We start from the raw sequence: 17,388 nt of genomic DNA, 5'->3' as shown, positions 1-17,388 counted from the left end.
TGGTGCCACTTAATTCCAGTGTTGCCAGATATGGGAATCTATCCCTAGATTTATGAATTTTTGTTGTCTGATGGGGATATTCTGTTCAACTTTCTATGAAGAATAATCATAGATGAGAAAACGTTTATATTGTTGATATTAGTTTTTTGCACTCATATGAAGTATAGTAAATAATTTCTATATTAGTAAAGCCGACATGATCAGAAGAAAATATATTTGTGGAAATGGGGATTTTTTGGGGGTTGTTTTGGGGATTTTTTTTATCATGAGTTTTGGGGATTTTTAGACTAACCCATCTGGCAACTCTGCTTTAATACCCCAACAACAACAACAACAACATAATGTAAAGTTCTACATTTTTTTTTTTTAGATTGTTCGTAATCTGTTTTATGTTTGTGTCTTTACCTTATCGATTGAGAAATATTCAAAGTGACAAAGGTGAATAATATTCGATAGCCTAGTTCATGGAAAAATACCGGACTTAGAAGGCGTCATCTGCTTCCCAAAGGTAAATATTCCATAGAAAACAATTTCAAGCTAACGGTCTCACTTATGCAATGGTTAGTATGCTATTTTTATTATTAATAGATTTAGGAGACCAAGATTACTTTGAGAAGTTGATAAAGTACGAATATGAAATATAGTATTTTAATAGTTTTCTCTAATACTGCCATGTTGATTCCACTTGCCTTAAATGTTTGACTTGCACCTTACCAAATGTGTATAAATGATAAAGTCGGTCAATAATTGAGGTTAAAGTCCAATGTAAACTGTGAAAGAAATGCCAGAAAACATGAATGCTTCCCAACCTAACTAGTAAGAAAGATTCTAACTAAACCAATAGCAACCATTCTAGGCCCTGTTCTCACCCTGACCTAGGTGTCCATTAGCTAGAAACAGTAGCCTACTTAGTAATGTACCTTGTTTATTTATCATCCCCACCTTCAATATTCCTTAAAGGAAATAGCAACACCGGACCCCCAAACACAGCCAGGCCTTGAAAACTAAAATATTGATACAGACTATGGTTCCAGGTTTGTTACTATCCAATCACACATGAAACTGAAATTTCAATCATGGTTACCATGCCTCAGTCGAATTGTGTTTTAGTTGTGATGAAATCAGTGGGGTAGGTCGTAGTTTGTAGTTGGTGGGCCAGGGCACCAGCCACCCGTGGAGATACTACTGCTAAAGAGTTGTGGGGTCCTTTGACTGGCTAGACAGTACTACATTGGATCCTTCTCTCTGGTTATGGTTAATTTTCCCTTTGCCTACACACACCGAATAGTCTGGCCTATTCTTCCCACATTCTCCTCTCTCCTCATACATCTGACAACACTGAGATTACCAAACAATTCTTTTTCACCCAAGGGGTTACTGCACTGTGTGACTGTAATTGTTCAGTGGCCACTTTCCTCTTGGTAGGAGTAGAAGAGACTCTTGAGCTATGGCAAGCAGCTTTTCACAGAGGACACTCCAAAATCAAACCATTGTTCTCTAGTCTTGGTTAGTGTCATAGCCTCTTTCCCGTGGTCTTCCACTCTCTTGGGTTAGAGTTCTCTTGCTTCAGGATACACTCGGGCACAATATTCTTATTTCTCTTCCTCTTGTTTTGTTAAGGTTTTTTATAGTTTATATAGGAAATATTTTTTTTAATGTTGCTGTTCTTAAAATATTTTTTTCATTGTTTCCTTTCCTCACTGGGCCATTTTCCCTGTTGGAGCTGCTGCGCTTATAATAAGCATCCTGCTTTTCCAACTAGGGTTGTAGCTTAGCAAGTAATAATAATAATAATAACAATAATAATAATAATAATAATAATAATACCCCCACCTAACCTAACTTAGATCCCTTGTAACCCCATCCTTACTGAAATACTGTACCAGTGATTCAAAACATAATGCCTCATATGCTAGTCTGTCATTTGGTAATTATTATTATTATTATTATTATTATTATTATTATTATTATTATTATTATTATTACCTACACTATAGGAAACAAGGGGTTAGCCTCTTGGAGAATACCCAAGGTGGGAGACCAAGATTAGCCTAGGATGGATGGATAAAACAGACAAACAAGCAAATAAACACAGTATATAACGGATTTTGAGCGAAGCGAAAAATCTATTTTTGGGTGAGATAGCCATGTCGTCCTGATGGAAGTTCCTATAGGGTAGCTTCCTAGGGTATATTACAACTACGGCAATATTCCCAGAGAATTTACCTTAAGGTACCAGAATTCTAACTCCTGGAGCGAGTATCCCTCGTGAAAGGGATATCGCGACATATCAGAGGACGTATTCTAGACACGTCACATGGCAATCTACGACCTGAACAGAGATTTCGTCTCGTAGGAGGGAGATTGACGAGATACGAATTCGGGAAAGAAAAAGGGGAGCCGCTCCCAAGGCTTCCCTATCCCCCGATTCGTATGCGTGCCTGGCGCCATCTGTATTCCTTGTAGCGTACACGAGGTGCTACAGATACTGTATGTAGGGAGGGGTCCTACAGCCCTTTCTTAGAAAGGCAAGGGCGGGTCCATCAGGACGACATGGCTATCTCACCCAAAAATAGATTTTTCGCTTCGCTCAAAATCCGTTTTTTGGGCTCAAGCCATGTCGTCCTGATGGAAGTGTACCAGAGCATTACTGTATCTGTGGATTCTCAGAACGTGCCGTACTCCCCGGAGGTATTTATTCCTGGTCGACTAGACCTAGAGACCTAAGATGTTACCGTTTTACATCTTTTCAACTAACTATAAACTATGTTAGAGCTTCCTGCCCCCTACAGGGAAGAGTCCTACTAGACTCTGGAAAAGTCTCGAAGAGTACATATATCTATGTATGAATACCAGGCAAGCTAATATAGTGGTCTCGCCCTATATTAAGTAAAGCATAGTTTGTATAGAACCACTGCGTCAATATATTGACCAGTAATCCGCACAATACTTGTATTGGACAAAGGTTTATATCCGCATAGGATGAAACTAATAAAACCGCCCTCGTCCCTTTATGGGACGGAGTCCTCCCATTAGGGGACTTACATAAACCAATGCAACATAGCTTGCATAACAGAACAATTCTATCAGAATTATCCCAGATAAGATACATAGAATTAAAATGCTCAATTATACCAATAAATTGACACAGGTGAAAGAGACGCAAGGTTCTCAAGAACAAGTTTATTGACAGATAATAAACAGACAGGTTAACAACAAATATATATATTTATATAAAAGAGGGTAACCCAAAACTTTAAGCATAAGTATGATAATAAACAGAACTTGTTTATCTGAAAGAAAAACCATTAAACACCACTTTAATAAGATACCAAGGTATCAAGTCATAAAAAATCTGTATTACAAATCAATCACATTAGCGTTAGAAACGCTTGGCACACATGTCTGAACTTATGCAAGGTTCACCTTTGAAAGAAGGAACAGTCTATATGGGCACTTGGTGCCCTCATTTAGTTTGTAGTACTGTATGTACCTACACACTCACCCTGGACTTAATCGTCCCAATTAAGACCACTGTTCCTCGCAGAGTTAAACAGTAGGGTTAACTACACGACCCACTGCTACCACAGATCTCTTAAGTTCCTCTACTTGCTTCGCATAGTGGCGAAAGAACACCCTGGAAGACTTCCAGCCCGTGTATGAACGGAGATGTTCAAAATCCATACAATTAAAGAAATTTAGGGATGAGGCAACTTTCCTCGGATCGTGACCTGCGGGTGTACTGTCAGGATCCGCTCTGCGAATAAAATATGTCATTTTCGCTCTGAGTTGATTCAGAGATAAATTTGAGCCTGATGTTTCTCCCCTGAATAGTTGACCACCCTTGAAGTCTGAAGTTCTACGAAGATAGACCTTTAGGCATTCTACTGGACATAGAGATGCATCTTCTTTCAGAGGGCAGATTCTCCAGGGACCCCACCTGTTGGTGGGTAACTCATTCTTGGCGAGAAACGTAGGATCCGGAAACAGGTTCAGCTCCCCCCCATCCAGGAACTGAACACGACCTGCCTCTCTCGAGAGGGCTACGATCTCACTAACCCTGGCCCCGGACGCGAGTGCAAATAGGAAAATAACTTTTTGCGTCAAATCCTTTAACGCACATTCTTCATTGCTCAACAAGGAGGCGAAATGAAGAACTTTGTCTAAAGACCAAGAGATGGGCTTTGGAGGTGCTGAAGGTCTGAGCCTAGCGCAGGCTTTCGGAACTTTATTAAAGATCTCGTTACCTAGGTCGATCTGGAAGGCAAATAAAATGGGTCTCATCAAAGCCGATTTACACACTGAAATCGTGTTAGCTGCCAATCCTTGGCCATGGAGATGGATGAAGAAAGATAAGCAGAAGTCTGTTGAGATCTCCTGCGGATTCTTTGCCTTTACAAAGGCCACCCATTTTCTCCAAGATGACTCATATTGCCTTCTAGTCGATTTGCACTTGTATTCCTCTAGGAAGTCTATGCTGGCTTTCGAAATCCCGAAACGCTTTTTCACCGCTAGGGCGAGAAAATCATGAGCTGTAGGGTCTGGGTTTTCTGTAATGAAGCGCAGACAGTCGACTTCTGGACTCGCTGGGTCAGAACTGGATGTGGTAGCGGCACGAACTTCATCTGTAGTTCCAACGCCAAGGGGAACCACATACTGTTCGCCCACTTGTGGGCCACTATTGCCGCTACCCCCTTGAAGGATCTCAGTTTGTTGAGGACCCTCAACAGAAGGTTGTGAGGAGGGAACAGATAAATCCTGGACCATCTGTTCCAGTCGAGGGACATTGCGTCCACTGCTTCCGCTAAGGGGTCCTCGTACGGGGACACGTACAGGGGCAACTTCTTGTTGTCTTTCGTCGCAAAGAGGTCTATTTGCAGTTCTGGGACTTGATTCAGAATGAAGGAAAATGATCCTGCGTCTAAGGACCATTCCGACTCTATCGGTGTGAACCTGGATAGAGCGTCCGCTGTCACATTGCGGACTCCTTGAAGGTGAACTGCCGACAGGTACCACTTCTTCTTTTCCGCCAATCGGAAAATGGCTAACATCACTTGGTTGAGAGGTGGTGACCTCGACCCTTGTCGATTCAAGCATCTCACAACCACCTCGCTGTCTGTCACCAATCTTATGTGGATCGAGTGACGCGGGGAGACTTTCTTTAAGGTAAGGAGCACTGCCATAGCTTCTAGAAAGTTTATATGAAAGGTCCTGAATAGCTTGGACCAAGTCCCCTGGACTTTTTTCCGATGAGAGTGACCTCCCCATCCCTCCTTTGAGGCGTCTGAGTGAATCGTCAACGACGGGGGAGGTGGCTGAAGAAGAACCGACTTCTTTAGATGTCTGGCTTGGGACCAAGGTCTGAGAAGAGTACGTAGCCGAGGCGGCACTGGTCTTCTCAGATCTCTTCGCGCGTTTGATGCATACCTTCTCCAAACTCCGGTTGCATCCTTTAGCTGTGCTCTTAGCACTGGGTCTGTCACTGAAGCAAACTGGAGAGAGCCTAGTACCCTCTCCTGTTCGCGTCTTGATATCCTTTCGGAATCTAGAAGTCTCTTGACAGAGCCCGCTATCTCCTTCCTTTTCTTCATTGGTATGGAGAAACTGTGTGACAAAAGGTCCCAGTGGATTCCCAGCCACTGGAACTTTTGGGATGGAGAAAGTCGAGACTTTTTCTTGTTGATCTTGAAGCCTAGGTACTCTAGGAACTGGATCACCTGACTGGAAGCTTGCAAGCATTCGGTCTCGGATGCTGCCCACACCAGCCAGTCGTCCAGGTAGGCTACTACCTGAATTCCCTTTAGGCGTAATTGTTTGAGAGCTGCGCTCGCAAGCTTCGTGAAAATCCTTGGGGCTATGTTTAGCCCGAATGGCATGGCTCTGAAGGCGTACAGTTTCCGTTGTAGCCTGAACCCTAGGTAGGGGGAGAGTCGACGGCTGATTGGAATGTGCCAATAGGCGTCTGACAAGTCTATAGAGACTGAGTATGCCCTCTTGGGCAGTAAGGTCCTTATGTGTTGCAGTGTTAGCATCTTGAATTTGCAATTCACTATGAACTTGTTGAGTGGTGACAAGTCCAGAATGACTCTGAGCTTTTCCGAGTCTTTCTTGGGAACACAAAACAGCCTCCCTTGGAATTTGATGGACTTCACCTTTCGGATCACATTTTTCTCCAACAGTTCTTGAACGTACTCCTCCAAAACGGGGGTGGAGTGTTGGAAAAACCGAAGGCATGGGGGTGGAGTGCTGTACCAGCTCCAACCCAGTCCATTCTTGAGTAGGCTTTGGGCCCAGGGATCGAAGGTCCAGCGATCCCAAATTTCATCAGTCTCCCTCCTACCGGTATCATTTCACTTGGACTGCCGTCCTGAGGTCTTGCCTCTCTGACCACGACCACCTCTGAATCCCCTTCCCCTTGAGGGGCGCCTAGACGAGCCTCTGGCTGCTCCTCTATGTTTTGCACGAAAGGAAGAAGACTGTCCTTCGAACGTTGGGGCGAATGTGGTTGACTGACCTGGCACAGCCTGGGGTACCCACTGAAAGGTAGTCGGGGTTTGTGCCACCATCTGGGGCACTGGAGGCAAAGGCAATTGCAGTTGCTGTTGCTGTCTATAAGGCTTGGCTGGCCGAAATGGTAGCCTAGTCTTCATATTCTTCCTCTTTGGTTGAGGACCCTCATCCGGGGAAGATTTTCTTTTGATAGCCAGGCCCCACTTCTGGAGAAGGTTTCTATTCTCCACGGCGGCCTTATCAACAACCTCTTTGACCACATCGGTAGGGAAAAGGTCTTTTCCCCAAATGTTGGAGGAGATTAATTTCCTTGGTTCGTGTCTCACCGAAGCCCCGGCGAACACGATCTCCCTGCAAGCTCTCCTTGCCTTGATGAAGCCATAAAGGTCCTTCGTCACTGTGGCTAGGTGAGACTTAGCCACTACCATGAACATTTCATGGACCTTAGGGTCACTTGCCATTGTCTCAAGAGTGGTCTGATGAGACATTGAGGCAGCCAGTCTTTTTTTGGTCTCAAACTCTCTTCGTAAAAGAGATTCGGGCAGCTTGGGGAGGTCCTCGCCGAATTGCCGTCCGGCAATATCAGCCTCCAACTTTCCCACTGAGAATGTCAGATGGACATCCTTCCAGTCTTTGTGGTCCATAGGCAGAGCCAGCGACAAGGGTTTACACTCCTCCAGGGAGGGGCAAGGCTTGCCGGCCTCGACTGCCTTTAGGACAGCCGCAAACCCTTTTTGTAAAAAGGGGAAGGCTCTATCAGGAGAGGACACAAAAGAAGGGAGCTTCTTGCTCAATGCAGCTACCTTCGAATTCGAGAAGCCCCTCTCTTTCATCGAGGATGAAAGTAGGGCTTGAGCCTTAGCGTGGTCCATAATAATGACCTCCTTCGGCTCTGTCTCTTCCCTTGAAGCTGGTTCTTTTCTCAGCCGGACATAGCAGTCCGGATATGATGCCTTGCTGGGCCAGAATTCTACCTCCTCTAGGGGAACTGAACCCAGCTTATCCGAAATGACGATCTTACCAGTCGTCATTGGCATGTGCTCAGCATACCTCCATGGGTTAGCATCTGAGCATATGGGAAGGTCTTTCACATTGAGCCTTTTCTGGGGCCCATGTGATTCTGCTAGGGACTGCATACGCAGTTCCATTGCAGCCGCCTTCTCCTGATTCTCCTTCTGCATTTGATGGATCATTCCAACAATCGAAGAGAGGGCCTGTCCCAGTTCTCCTGGGAGACCAGCCGATGTTGAGGGGATGGGCTCCGGCATCTGAACCGGAGTAGCCGACACCTCATCGACCCCATCCTCTACGACATCCGGGGTTTGAACTTGATCCTGACCTTCTGCCAGGAGGTCTTCTTCCAAACCTTCGTCCAGGTCAGACATCCTGTCACACAACTGGATGTCTTGCATCGCATCTGCGACTTCCTCGTCCACCTGGACTTGATCTTGAGGGATCTCCTCTTGAGGCTGGGGAATCACTGCTTCAGCTGATGCCTGTGGAAAAAGATACGCCCTCATCTTCTCACTTGGAAGATAAGGGCCAGAGGTGTTCTTCTTGAAGCCCCTTACCCAAGTACGAAGCTTTTCCCTAGCTATATCCCTTGATTCCGCCGTTCTAGGGGAATCAAAAGCCTCAGTAATCAGGTTAGTGCATACAGTACATACCTGAGGGTCCCAATACTGGAGATCATCCTTGGAGACAGCGCATGCTGCGTGTCTCCTACAACACTCATGTCCGCAGAGGTTCTTGCTGCGGACATTGCAGAAAACATTTCCGCACTTCGGAGGGTCCTCCTGTAAAGAGAAAAAAAATTTTCATGAGTATCAAGTGAACTATGTATCACTGGATATGCATAGTATAGCATAACAATTCATAAAGGAAAGACACACACTTGTGTTTCCCTCACAACCCATTGTTGCAGCCTTCCAGATAATAAAATCAAAATGGTTTATCTCTACTAGAGTAACCAATGCAAGGTTTCCAGAGGAAACAGGTGGAGCTCACACCTAGGCAATGATTTTTAAAATCCTGGATAATAGACGGGGAAGAACTCTGCTTCCTGTCTGAGGGCAACAGCAAAGGGCTGTGCAAGAAAACACAATAGTGTTAGAAGATACAGTGCTGTACCTAAACTTTTACTATAGTTTTCTTCTTACTGTATATGCTATACAGAAGAATACTAGTACAGTATAGGAGGATGTGTGCCGGCCTGCCTTTGCCGGCCGGCACACACCACAATTAGCTTTAAAGTATACTACTTAACAGCTATAGGGCGGCAGCCCTCTGGTTCAAATGCCTGTGCCGGCGGCAGTAGCTGCCGGCCAGCAACAGCCAGTGTTGGCCGGCAATGACTGCCGGCCAGCAACTACACAAGGTAGTACCCAGCTGCCGGCCACACTCTTGGTGACCGGCAGACAAGGACTGACATAAGCCGGCCGGAAAAGGTACAAGACCGATGCCAGCCGGCAGCAAAAGAACCAGAAGACAACACCTGCCCGGCTGCCGGCCTCATAGGCCGGCAGCCGGGACAGGTACAGCACTTAGAAGAAAATAGAATGGATGCCGGGATAAGAGAGTACACTACCCCCCAAGCCCGGCAACCGAAAGAGTGCATATAAGGAAGGGGAGAAACTTAATTCAGGCTTCCTTGACCAATGCCGTCCGGCTCTGCCGGCAGGCATGGATGAGGGACCAAGAGAGGTCCGGGCAGCACTCGAAAACATAAGACCCTTGCCGTCCAGCATCTCTGCCGGCCGGCAATGGGCTTAGTCAATTCCACATCCCAACCTATACTAGGTCCAGAAGTAGAATGACGTACAGTACAGTAATACCCCTGCCGGCCAGCTCTGCCGGCCGGCAAGGTACAGTACAGTAATGGCTAGGCCATTACGGAGAAAGAGGGGGAAGGGACAAGAGGGTCCTGCCAACCTTGCTTTAGTGACAGATCACCCGCAGCCAAGAACTTTGTCTTAGCCTAAGGGAGATCTAAGGGAAAGGGCCAGCAATACTTGCCAGCTTCCAGAGCACCAAAGCAAGGAAGGCGTTGCTACTCCCAAGAGAAGATTTTATCCTCCCCGAGAACAGCAACAGGACTTAGTCTGGTCGATCACAAAAGAAGGAATCATAACTTACAGAAACCTTCGATAGTGACCTAAGGGAGCTAAGCTCCCTTTGTAAGTGTTAGGTTAGCGAGGGGGACTCTGCCCCAAGCCAGACAACACGGACTCAGACTAAAAACTCTGTTGTTCTGTCCCTCTTTGAACCAGACTTTGCTGGAACAGGAAGGTACAGTAACACCCTAGTATAGTTTTATCGAAAATAAATTCGGAAAAAACCACTTAGGGATAAGCCCAAGGCTTAAACAGAGGGAAAGGGATTGCATACCTTCTCCGAAGAAAAGAAAGCAACCGGGGAGTATAATAAAGTATACTAAGGCTCCATAAGCAATTAGCCTAGGCACCAAGAGAATCGATTACCTAATTCACCGAAACTCTCACGTATACAATCTTGGAAATATTCCACACAGTCTAAAATGTATAAAATATAGCCTAAAGCTTCAATAAAATTTTAATTACACTCGGAAAAACCAAAATCATGCATTAAGTACTAGGACCAAACGACTAGGCTACATGGCCTAGCGTAGGCCAGAATGGCGAATACTTCGCCAAATAATACTAAGCACGAAAGGAAATCCTATGTAAAGCTAAATAGCTAAAATTTATTAAGCAAAACAACCAGGAATGTCACTCTGACTAACTAATTTATACCTAGCGAGTGACAGTGTCCAGGACACCTCTGGTAGGCTACGGCTCTTGTATCAAAGATTAATCCTATTAATCACTCAAAATTTTACCAAGAGCCTACATTTATACATAACAGACACTATACTCAACTTATCCGAGGCCAACGAAGACGAAGAAGCCATGAAAAGCTGAATAAATCCAAGATTTGCGAGAAAAACAGGAAAAAACACCGAGTTGTTAAGCTACGCAAAAAGGAATACAGATGGCGCCAGGATTGGCGCCAGGCACGCATACGAATCGGGGGATAGGGAAGCCTTGGGAGCGGCTCCCCTTTTTCTTTCCCGAATTCGTATCTCGTCAATCTCCCTCCTACGAGACGAAATCTCTGTTCAGGTCGTAGATTGCCATGTGACGTGTCTAGAATACGTCCTCTGATATGTCGCGATATCCCTTTCACGAGGGATACTCGCTCCAGGAGTTAGAATTCTGGTACCTTAAGGTAAATTCTCTGGGAATATCGCCGTAGTTGTAATATACCCTAGGAAGCTACCCTATAGGAACTTCCATCAGGACGACATGGCTTGAGCCCAAAAATACATGTATGAACAAATATGTCTTTTTATCATAAAGTTGATTTTGCCTAATTTTGAAATGACATAATGTAAAGGTATACAAATTATTTTCAAAATTTTATGCCAAATTGTAAAGTTTTACGTCAAGAACCTCCCTGTGCCTTGCTCCTTGTCATTGTTTGGGGGCATATGGACTATAGTCAATTCTTTTTAGTGAGGCAGATTTGCACAGACTCGCAGGGGTGCACTTTTAGCTCTGAAAAGTTTCCTGATCGCTGATTGGTTGGACAAGGTAATTCTAACCAATCAGATTGGAGGAAACTTTTCCGAGCTAAAAGGGCACCGCTGCGAGTCAGTGCAAATGCGCCTCATTAAAAAATAATTGAGTATAATAGCTGTTATCTGATGTCAGTATTTTAAATTGTCTCTTTAGAATTATGTCTTGCCTTGGGTGACAGCTGCTGATTTAACTAATCCAGCCATGCAGGCTACGTTTTTTTTTTTTTTTCTCCCTTATTTTTCATCTTTCCTGGGCAGAAGAGCATAGTTCACAGCCCATTCTTTTCTGTCTTCATAGAAATATCTATGTCAAAAAATTAAAAATTGTTTGCAAGCTTTGCATAATTCATAAAAGAAGTTAATTATATGTGTTGCAAATAAGCAAAATGTTTACAGGATTGGCCCTCAGTCTGGGTCTAGCCATAATCAGTGTCTCAGCAGATACTGAAGATATTCATAGGACCATGCAATGAATAAAAATACCTAAGCTTTGCAATACTTGAAATTTATTCTGACTGCGTCAAAACAAAAATAAATCATATCAGCTTTCAAGAATTTTTTAAGGATTTTATTTTCATTTATCCATACTATACAAAGAGAAAATAAATAGAAAAATTAATATCACTATGTAAATAGGAAAAAAAAGGAAACAAAACTTTTTACTGCATTCATCTTGATTTAATATTAGACCTAATTGTCTTTCCTCCTTCGTAGCTAAATGGTTTAGTATTTTTGGAGCATCTTTCAAACTAAGTTTATTATTATTATTATTATTATTATTATTATTATTATTATTATTATTATTATTATTATTATTATTATTATTATTATTACTTGCTAAGCTACAACTTTAGTTGAAAAAGCAGGATGCTATAAGCCTAGGGGCTCAAACAGGGAAAATATCCCAGTGAGGAATCGAAACAAGGAAAAATAGAATATCTCAAGAACAACAATAGCCAATTGATACTAAGTCTGGCAGTTGATCTTCAAATATTGTAGGACCAAGCCAAATTTTTAGTTTTCCTAAATTAAAAAATGATCTCTTTTATAGCTGTAGTAACATGCTGAATAGCATGGATCTACAGCAATTTTCTTAACGCTGAAAAAGAGAATCCATTACAATTGCTTAATGCAGATATAGCATCGTCTGGTCGAATGGTATTAGAGAGGCCCCTTAACCAAATTTCTGGCTAAACACCCTAAACCAACAGCAAGAAGAAGTGAGAAACCTGCAACATTCTTCATTTTCCTTTTCTTCTTGAGAAGAAGAGATGAGAACTCTGGAACATTCTTCTTATGAAGAAAAAAAGAAGTGAGAAACCTGCAATATTCTTCATTTTCTTTTTCTTCTTATGAAGAAGAAGAAGAAATGAGAAACCTGGAACATTCTTCTTCTTTTTCTTCTTCTTATGAAGAGAAAAAGAAGAAGGAGAAGTGAGACACCCGGAACATTCTTCTTTTTTTTTATTCTTAAGAAGAAGAATAAGTGACAAACCTGGAACATTCTTCTCTTTCTTCTTCTTATTCATAAGAAGAAGTGAGAAACCTGGAACATTCTTCTTCTTTTACTTTTTGTTGTTCTTAAGAAGAAGAAGTGAGAAACCTGGAACATTTTTCTTCTTTTTCTTTTTCGTGTTCTTAAGAAGTGAGAAACCTGGAACATTCAGAAAAAGTTCCAGGTTTCTTCTTCTTCTTCATCTTCTTCATCATCATCATCATCGTCGTCTTCTTCTTCTTCTTCTTCTTCTTCTTCTTCTTCTTCTTCAGAAGAGAAAGAAGAAGAATGTTCCAGGTTTCTCAATTCTTTTCCTTCTTCATCATCGTCTTTTTCTTCTTCTTCTTCTTTTCTTCAGAAGAAGAAGAAGAAAAGGAAGAAGAATGTTCCAAGTTTCTCACTCATTCTTCTTCTTCTTCTTCTTCACAAGAAGAAATAGACGAAGAATGTTCAAGGTTTCTCACTTCTTCTTCTTCTTCTTCTTCTTCTTCTTCTCAAGAAGAAGAAATAGACGAAGAATGTTCCACGTTTCTCACTTCTTCTTCTTCTTCTTCCTTTTCTTCTTCTTTTTCTTTTTCTTCATCTTCTTCCTCTTAAGAATGATAAGAAGAAAATGAAGATGAAGAATGTTCCAGGTTTCTCACTTCTCCCTCTTCTTCTTCTTCTTCTTCTTCTTCTTCTTTCCAGGTTTCTCACTTCTTCTTCTTCTTCTTATTATTATTATTCTTCTTCTTCTTCTTCTTCTTCTTCTTCTTCTTCTTCTTCACAAGAAGAGGAAATAGACGAAGAATGTTCCAGGTTTCTCTCTTCTTCTTCTTAAGAAGAAGAAGAAGAATGTTCCAGGTTTCTCAGTTCTTCTTCTTCTTCTTTCCAGGTTTCTCATTTCGCCTTCTCTACTTCGTCTTTTTCTTCTTCATAAGAAGAAGAAATAGACGAAGAATGTTCCAGGTTTCTCAGTTCTTCTTCTTTTTTCCAGGTTTCTCACTTCGCCTTCTTCTCCTTCGTCTTTTTCTTCTTCATAAGAAGAAGAAATAGACGAAGAATGTTCCAGGTTTCTCAGTTCTTCTTCTTTTTTCCAGGTTTCTCACTTCGCCTTCTTCTCCTTCGTCTTTTTCTTCTTCATAAGAAGAAATAGACGAAGAATGTTCCAGGTTTCTCAGTTCTTCTTCTTTTTTCCAGGTTTCTCACTTCGCCTTCTTCTCCTTCGTCTTTTTCTTCTTCATAAGAAGAAGAAATAGACGAAGAATGTTCCAGGTTTCTCAGTTCTTCTTCTTTTTTCCAGGTTTCTCACTTCGCCTTCTTCTCCTTCGTCTTTTTCTTCTTCATAAGAAGAAATAGACGAAGAATGTTCCAGGTTTCTCAGTTCTTCTTCTTTTTTCCAGGTTTCTCACTTCGCCTTCTTCTCCTTCGTCTTTTTCTTCTTCATAAGAAGAAGAAATAGACGAAGAATGTTCCAGGTTTCTCAGTTCTTCTTCTTTTTTCCAGGTTTCTCACTTCGCCTTCTTCTCCTTCGTCTTTTTCTTCTTCATAAGAAGAAGAAATAGACGAAGAATGTTCCAGGTTTCTCAGTTCTTCTTCTTTTTTCCAGGTTTCTCACTTCGCCTTCTTCTCCTTCGTCTTTTTCTTCTTCATAAGAAGAAGAAATAGACGAAGAATGTTCCAGGTTTCTCAGTTCTTCTTCTTTTTTCCAGGTTTCTCACTTCGCCTTCTTCTCCTTCGTCTTTTTCTTCTTCATAAGAAGAAATAGACGAAGAATGTTCCAGGTTTCTCAGTTCTTCTTCTTTTTTCCAGGTTTCTCACTTCGCCTTCTTCTCCTTCGTCTTTTTCTTCTTCATAAGAAGAAGAAATAGACGAAGAATGTTCCAGGTTTCTCAGTTCTTCTTCTTTTTTCCAGGTTTCTCACTTCGCCTTCTTCTCCTTCGTCTTTTTCTTCTTCATAAGAAGAAGAAATAGACGAAGAATGTTCCAGGTTTCTCAGTTCTTCTTCTTTTTTCCAGGTTTCTCACTTCGCCTTCTTCTCCTTCGTCTTTTTCTTCTTCATAAGAAGAAATAGACGAAGAATGTTCCAGGTTTCTCGCTTCTTCTTCTTCTTCTTCTTCTTAAGAAGAAGAAGAAGAATGTTCCAGGTTTCTCGCTTCTTCTTCTTCTTCTTAAGAAGAAGAAGAAGAATGTTCCAGGTTTCTCACTTCTCCTTCTTCTTCTTCTTTCCAGGTTTCTCACTTCGCCTTCTTCTCCTTCATCTTTTTCTTCTTCATAAGAAGAAGAAATAGGCGAAGAATGTTCCAGGTTTCCCACTTCTTCTTTTTCCAGTTCTTCTTCTTCTTCTTCTTAAGAAAAAGAAGAAGAAGAAGAAGAATGTTCCAGGTTTCTCAGTTCTTCTTCTTCTTCTTCTTCTTCTTCTACTTAAGAAGAATAATGTCCCAGGTTTCTCACTTCTCCTTCTTCTTCTTCTTCTTCTTTCCAGGTTTCTCACTTCGCCTTCTTCTCCTTCATCTTTTTCTTCTTCATAAGAAAAAGAAGAATGTTCCAGGTTTCTCAGTTCTTCTTCTTCTTCTTCTTCTTCTTCTTCTTTCCAGGTTTCTCACTTCGCCTTCTTCTCCTTCGTCTTTTTCTTCTTCATAAGAAGAAGAAATAGACGAAGAATGTTCCTGGTTTCTCACTTCTTCTTTTTCTTCTTCTTCTTAAGAAGAAGAAGAAGAAGAATGTCCCAGGTTTCTTCTTCTTCTTCTTCTTCTTCTTTCCAGGTTTCTCACTTCGCCTTCTTCTCCTTGGTTTTTTCTTCTTCACAAGAAGAAGAAATAGACGAAGAATGTTCCAGGTTTCTCACTTCTTCTTTTTCTAGTTCTTCTTCTTCTTCTTGAGAAGAAGAAGAAGAAGAAGAATGTTCCAGGTTTCTCACTTCTCCTTCTTCTTCTTCTTCTTCTCTCCAGGTTTCTCACTTCGCCTTCTTCTCCTTCATCTTTTTCTTATTTACAAGAAGAAGAAATAGACGAAGAATGTTCCAGGTTTCTCACTTCTTCTTCTTCTTTCCAGGTTTCTCACTTCGCCTTCTTCTCCTTCGTCTTTTTCTTCTTCATAAGAAGAGGAAATAGACGAAGATTGTTCCAGGTTTCTTTTCTTCTTTTTCTTCTTCTTAAGAAGAAGAATGTTCCAGGTTTCTCACTTCTCCTTCTTCTTCTTCTTCTTCTTAAGAAGAAGAAGAAGAATGTTCCAGGTTTCTCACTTCTTCTTCTTCTTCTTCTTTCCAGGTTTCTCATTTCGCCTTCTCCTTCATCTTTTTCTTCTTCACAAGAAGAAGAAATAGACGAAGAATGTTCCAGGTTTCTCACTTCTTCTTTTTCTTCTTCTTCTTCTTCTTCTTCTTAAGAAGAAGAAGAAGATGTTCCAGGTTTCTCACTTCTCCTTCTTCTTCTTCTTCTTTCCAGGTTTCTCACTTCGCCTTCTACTTCATCTTTTTCTTCTTCACAAGAAGAAGAAATAGACGAAGAATGTTCCAGGTTTCTCACTTCTTCTTCTTCTTCTTCCTAAGAAGAAGAAGAATGTTCCAAGTTTCTCACTTCTCCTTCTTCTTCTTCTTCTTCTTTCCAGGTTTCTCACTTCGCTTTCTCCTTCATCTTTTTCTTCTTCATAAGAAGAAGAAATAGACGAAGAATGTTCCAGGTTTCTCACTTCTTTTTTTCTAGTTCTTCTTCTTCTTAAGAAGAAGAATGTTCCAGGTTTCTCACTTCTCCTTCTTCTTCTTATTCTTCTTCTTAAGAAGAAGAAGAATGTTCCAGGTTTCTCACTTCTCCTTCTCCTTCTTCTTCTTCTTCCTAGGTTTCTCACTTCGCCTTCTTCTCCTTCATCTTTTTCTTCTTCACAAGAAGAAGAAATAGATGAAGAATGTTCCAGGTTTCTCACTTCTTCTTTTCCTTCTTCTTCTTCTTCTTAAGAAGAAGAAGAATGTTCCAGGTTTTTCAGTTCTTCTACTCCTTCTTCTTCTCCTTTCCAGGTTTCTCACTTCGCCTTCTCCTTCGTCTTTTTTTTATTCATAAGAAGAAGAAATAGACGAAGAATGTTCCAGGTTTCTCACTTCTTCTTCTTCTTCTTCTTCTTCTTCTTCTTCTTCTTCTTCTTCTTCTTCTTCTTCTTCTTCTTCTTCTTCTTCTTCTTCTTCTTCTAGAAGTGAAAGAAGAATATTCCAGGTTTCTCACTTCTTCTTCTTCCTTTTCTTCTTCTTCTTCATCATAAGAAGAAGAAAAAGAATTTTTCTGGGTTCCTCAGTTCTGTCTCTTCCTTTTTTTTTATTCCCCCTTTTCTTCTTTTTCTTCTTAAGAAAAAGAAAATAAATTTCCAGGTCCCTCAAATCTTCTTCTTCTTAGGAGAGAGAAAAAGAATGTTTCAGGTTCTTCACATTTTCCTTTTCGTCTTTTTTCATATCTTCTTCTTCTTCTTCTTCTTCTTCTTCTTCTTCTTCTTCTTCTTCTTCTTCTTCTTCTTCTTCTTCCTGAGTAGAATAAGAAGAAAAGGTAGAAGTGTCTTCTAGGTTCTTCACTTTTTCTTCAACTTTTTTTTGCTTTCCTTCTTCCTCTTAACACGAGAAAGAAGAATTTTCCCAGTTGCTCACATTCTTTGCATCGTTATCCTCCTCATACTCTTCTGAAATAGAGGGTGAGAATAGGGGAGGAGGTGGAAAGGAGGATGAGAGGAAAGGAGGAGGTTAGATGGGTAGAAGAGAATAAGGGAGTAGGTGAGGAGTTGGGAGGATGAGAGGAAGAGAGGAGCTGAGGGTGGAAACGAGTTTGAG

General features: G+C 41.6%; 2 protein-coding genes across 2 annotated transcripts in view; both read right to left on the bottom strand.

Annotated features, from left to right (window-relative positions):
- Positions 1 to 17,388, bottom strand: part of LOC137655869 (WD repeat-containing protein 76-like) — a 476,385-nt gene that overhangs the window by 441,154 nt on the left and 17,843 nt on the right. The gene's annotated exons all lie outside the window — the stretch shown is intronic.
- LOC137655562 (matrix metalloproteinase-2-like) overlaps positions 12,201 to 17,388 on the bottom strand; it is a 14,160-nt gene continuing 8,972 nt past the window's right edge. The window contains exons 4-7 of the mRNA XM_068389461.1: positions 16,996 to 17,088; positions 16,000 to 16,126; positions 13,139 to 13,194; positions 12,201 to 12,206 (exon numbers count right to left, since the gene is read on the bottom strand). Coding sequence (XP_068245562.1) covers positions 12,201 to 12,206; positions 13,139 to 13,194; positions 16,000 to 16,126; positions 16,996 to 17,088 — 282 coding nt within the window. The remainder of the gene's footprint in view (positions 12,207 to 13,138; positions 13,195 to 15,999; positions 16,127 to 16,995; positions 17,089 to 17,388) is intronic.

Source organism: Palaemon carinicauda, chromosome 16, assembly GCF_036898095.1.
Source record: "Palaemon carinicauda isolate YSFRI2023 chromosome 16, ASM3689809v2, whole genome shotgun sequence".
Lineage (NCBI taxonomy): Eukaryota > Metazoa > Arthropoda > Malacostraca > Decapoda > Palaemonidae > Palaemon > Palaemon carinicauda.
Note: the sequence above shows the minus strand (reverse complement) of the source record. Positions and strands in the feature narration are given on the sequence as shown.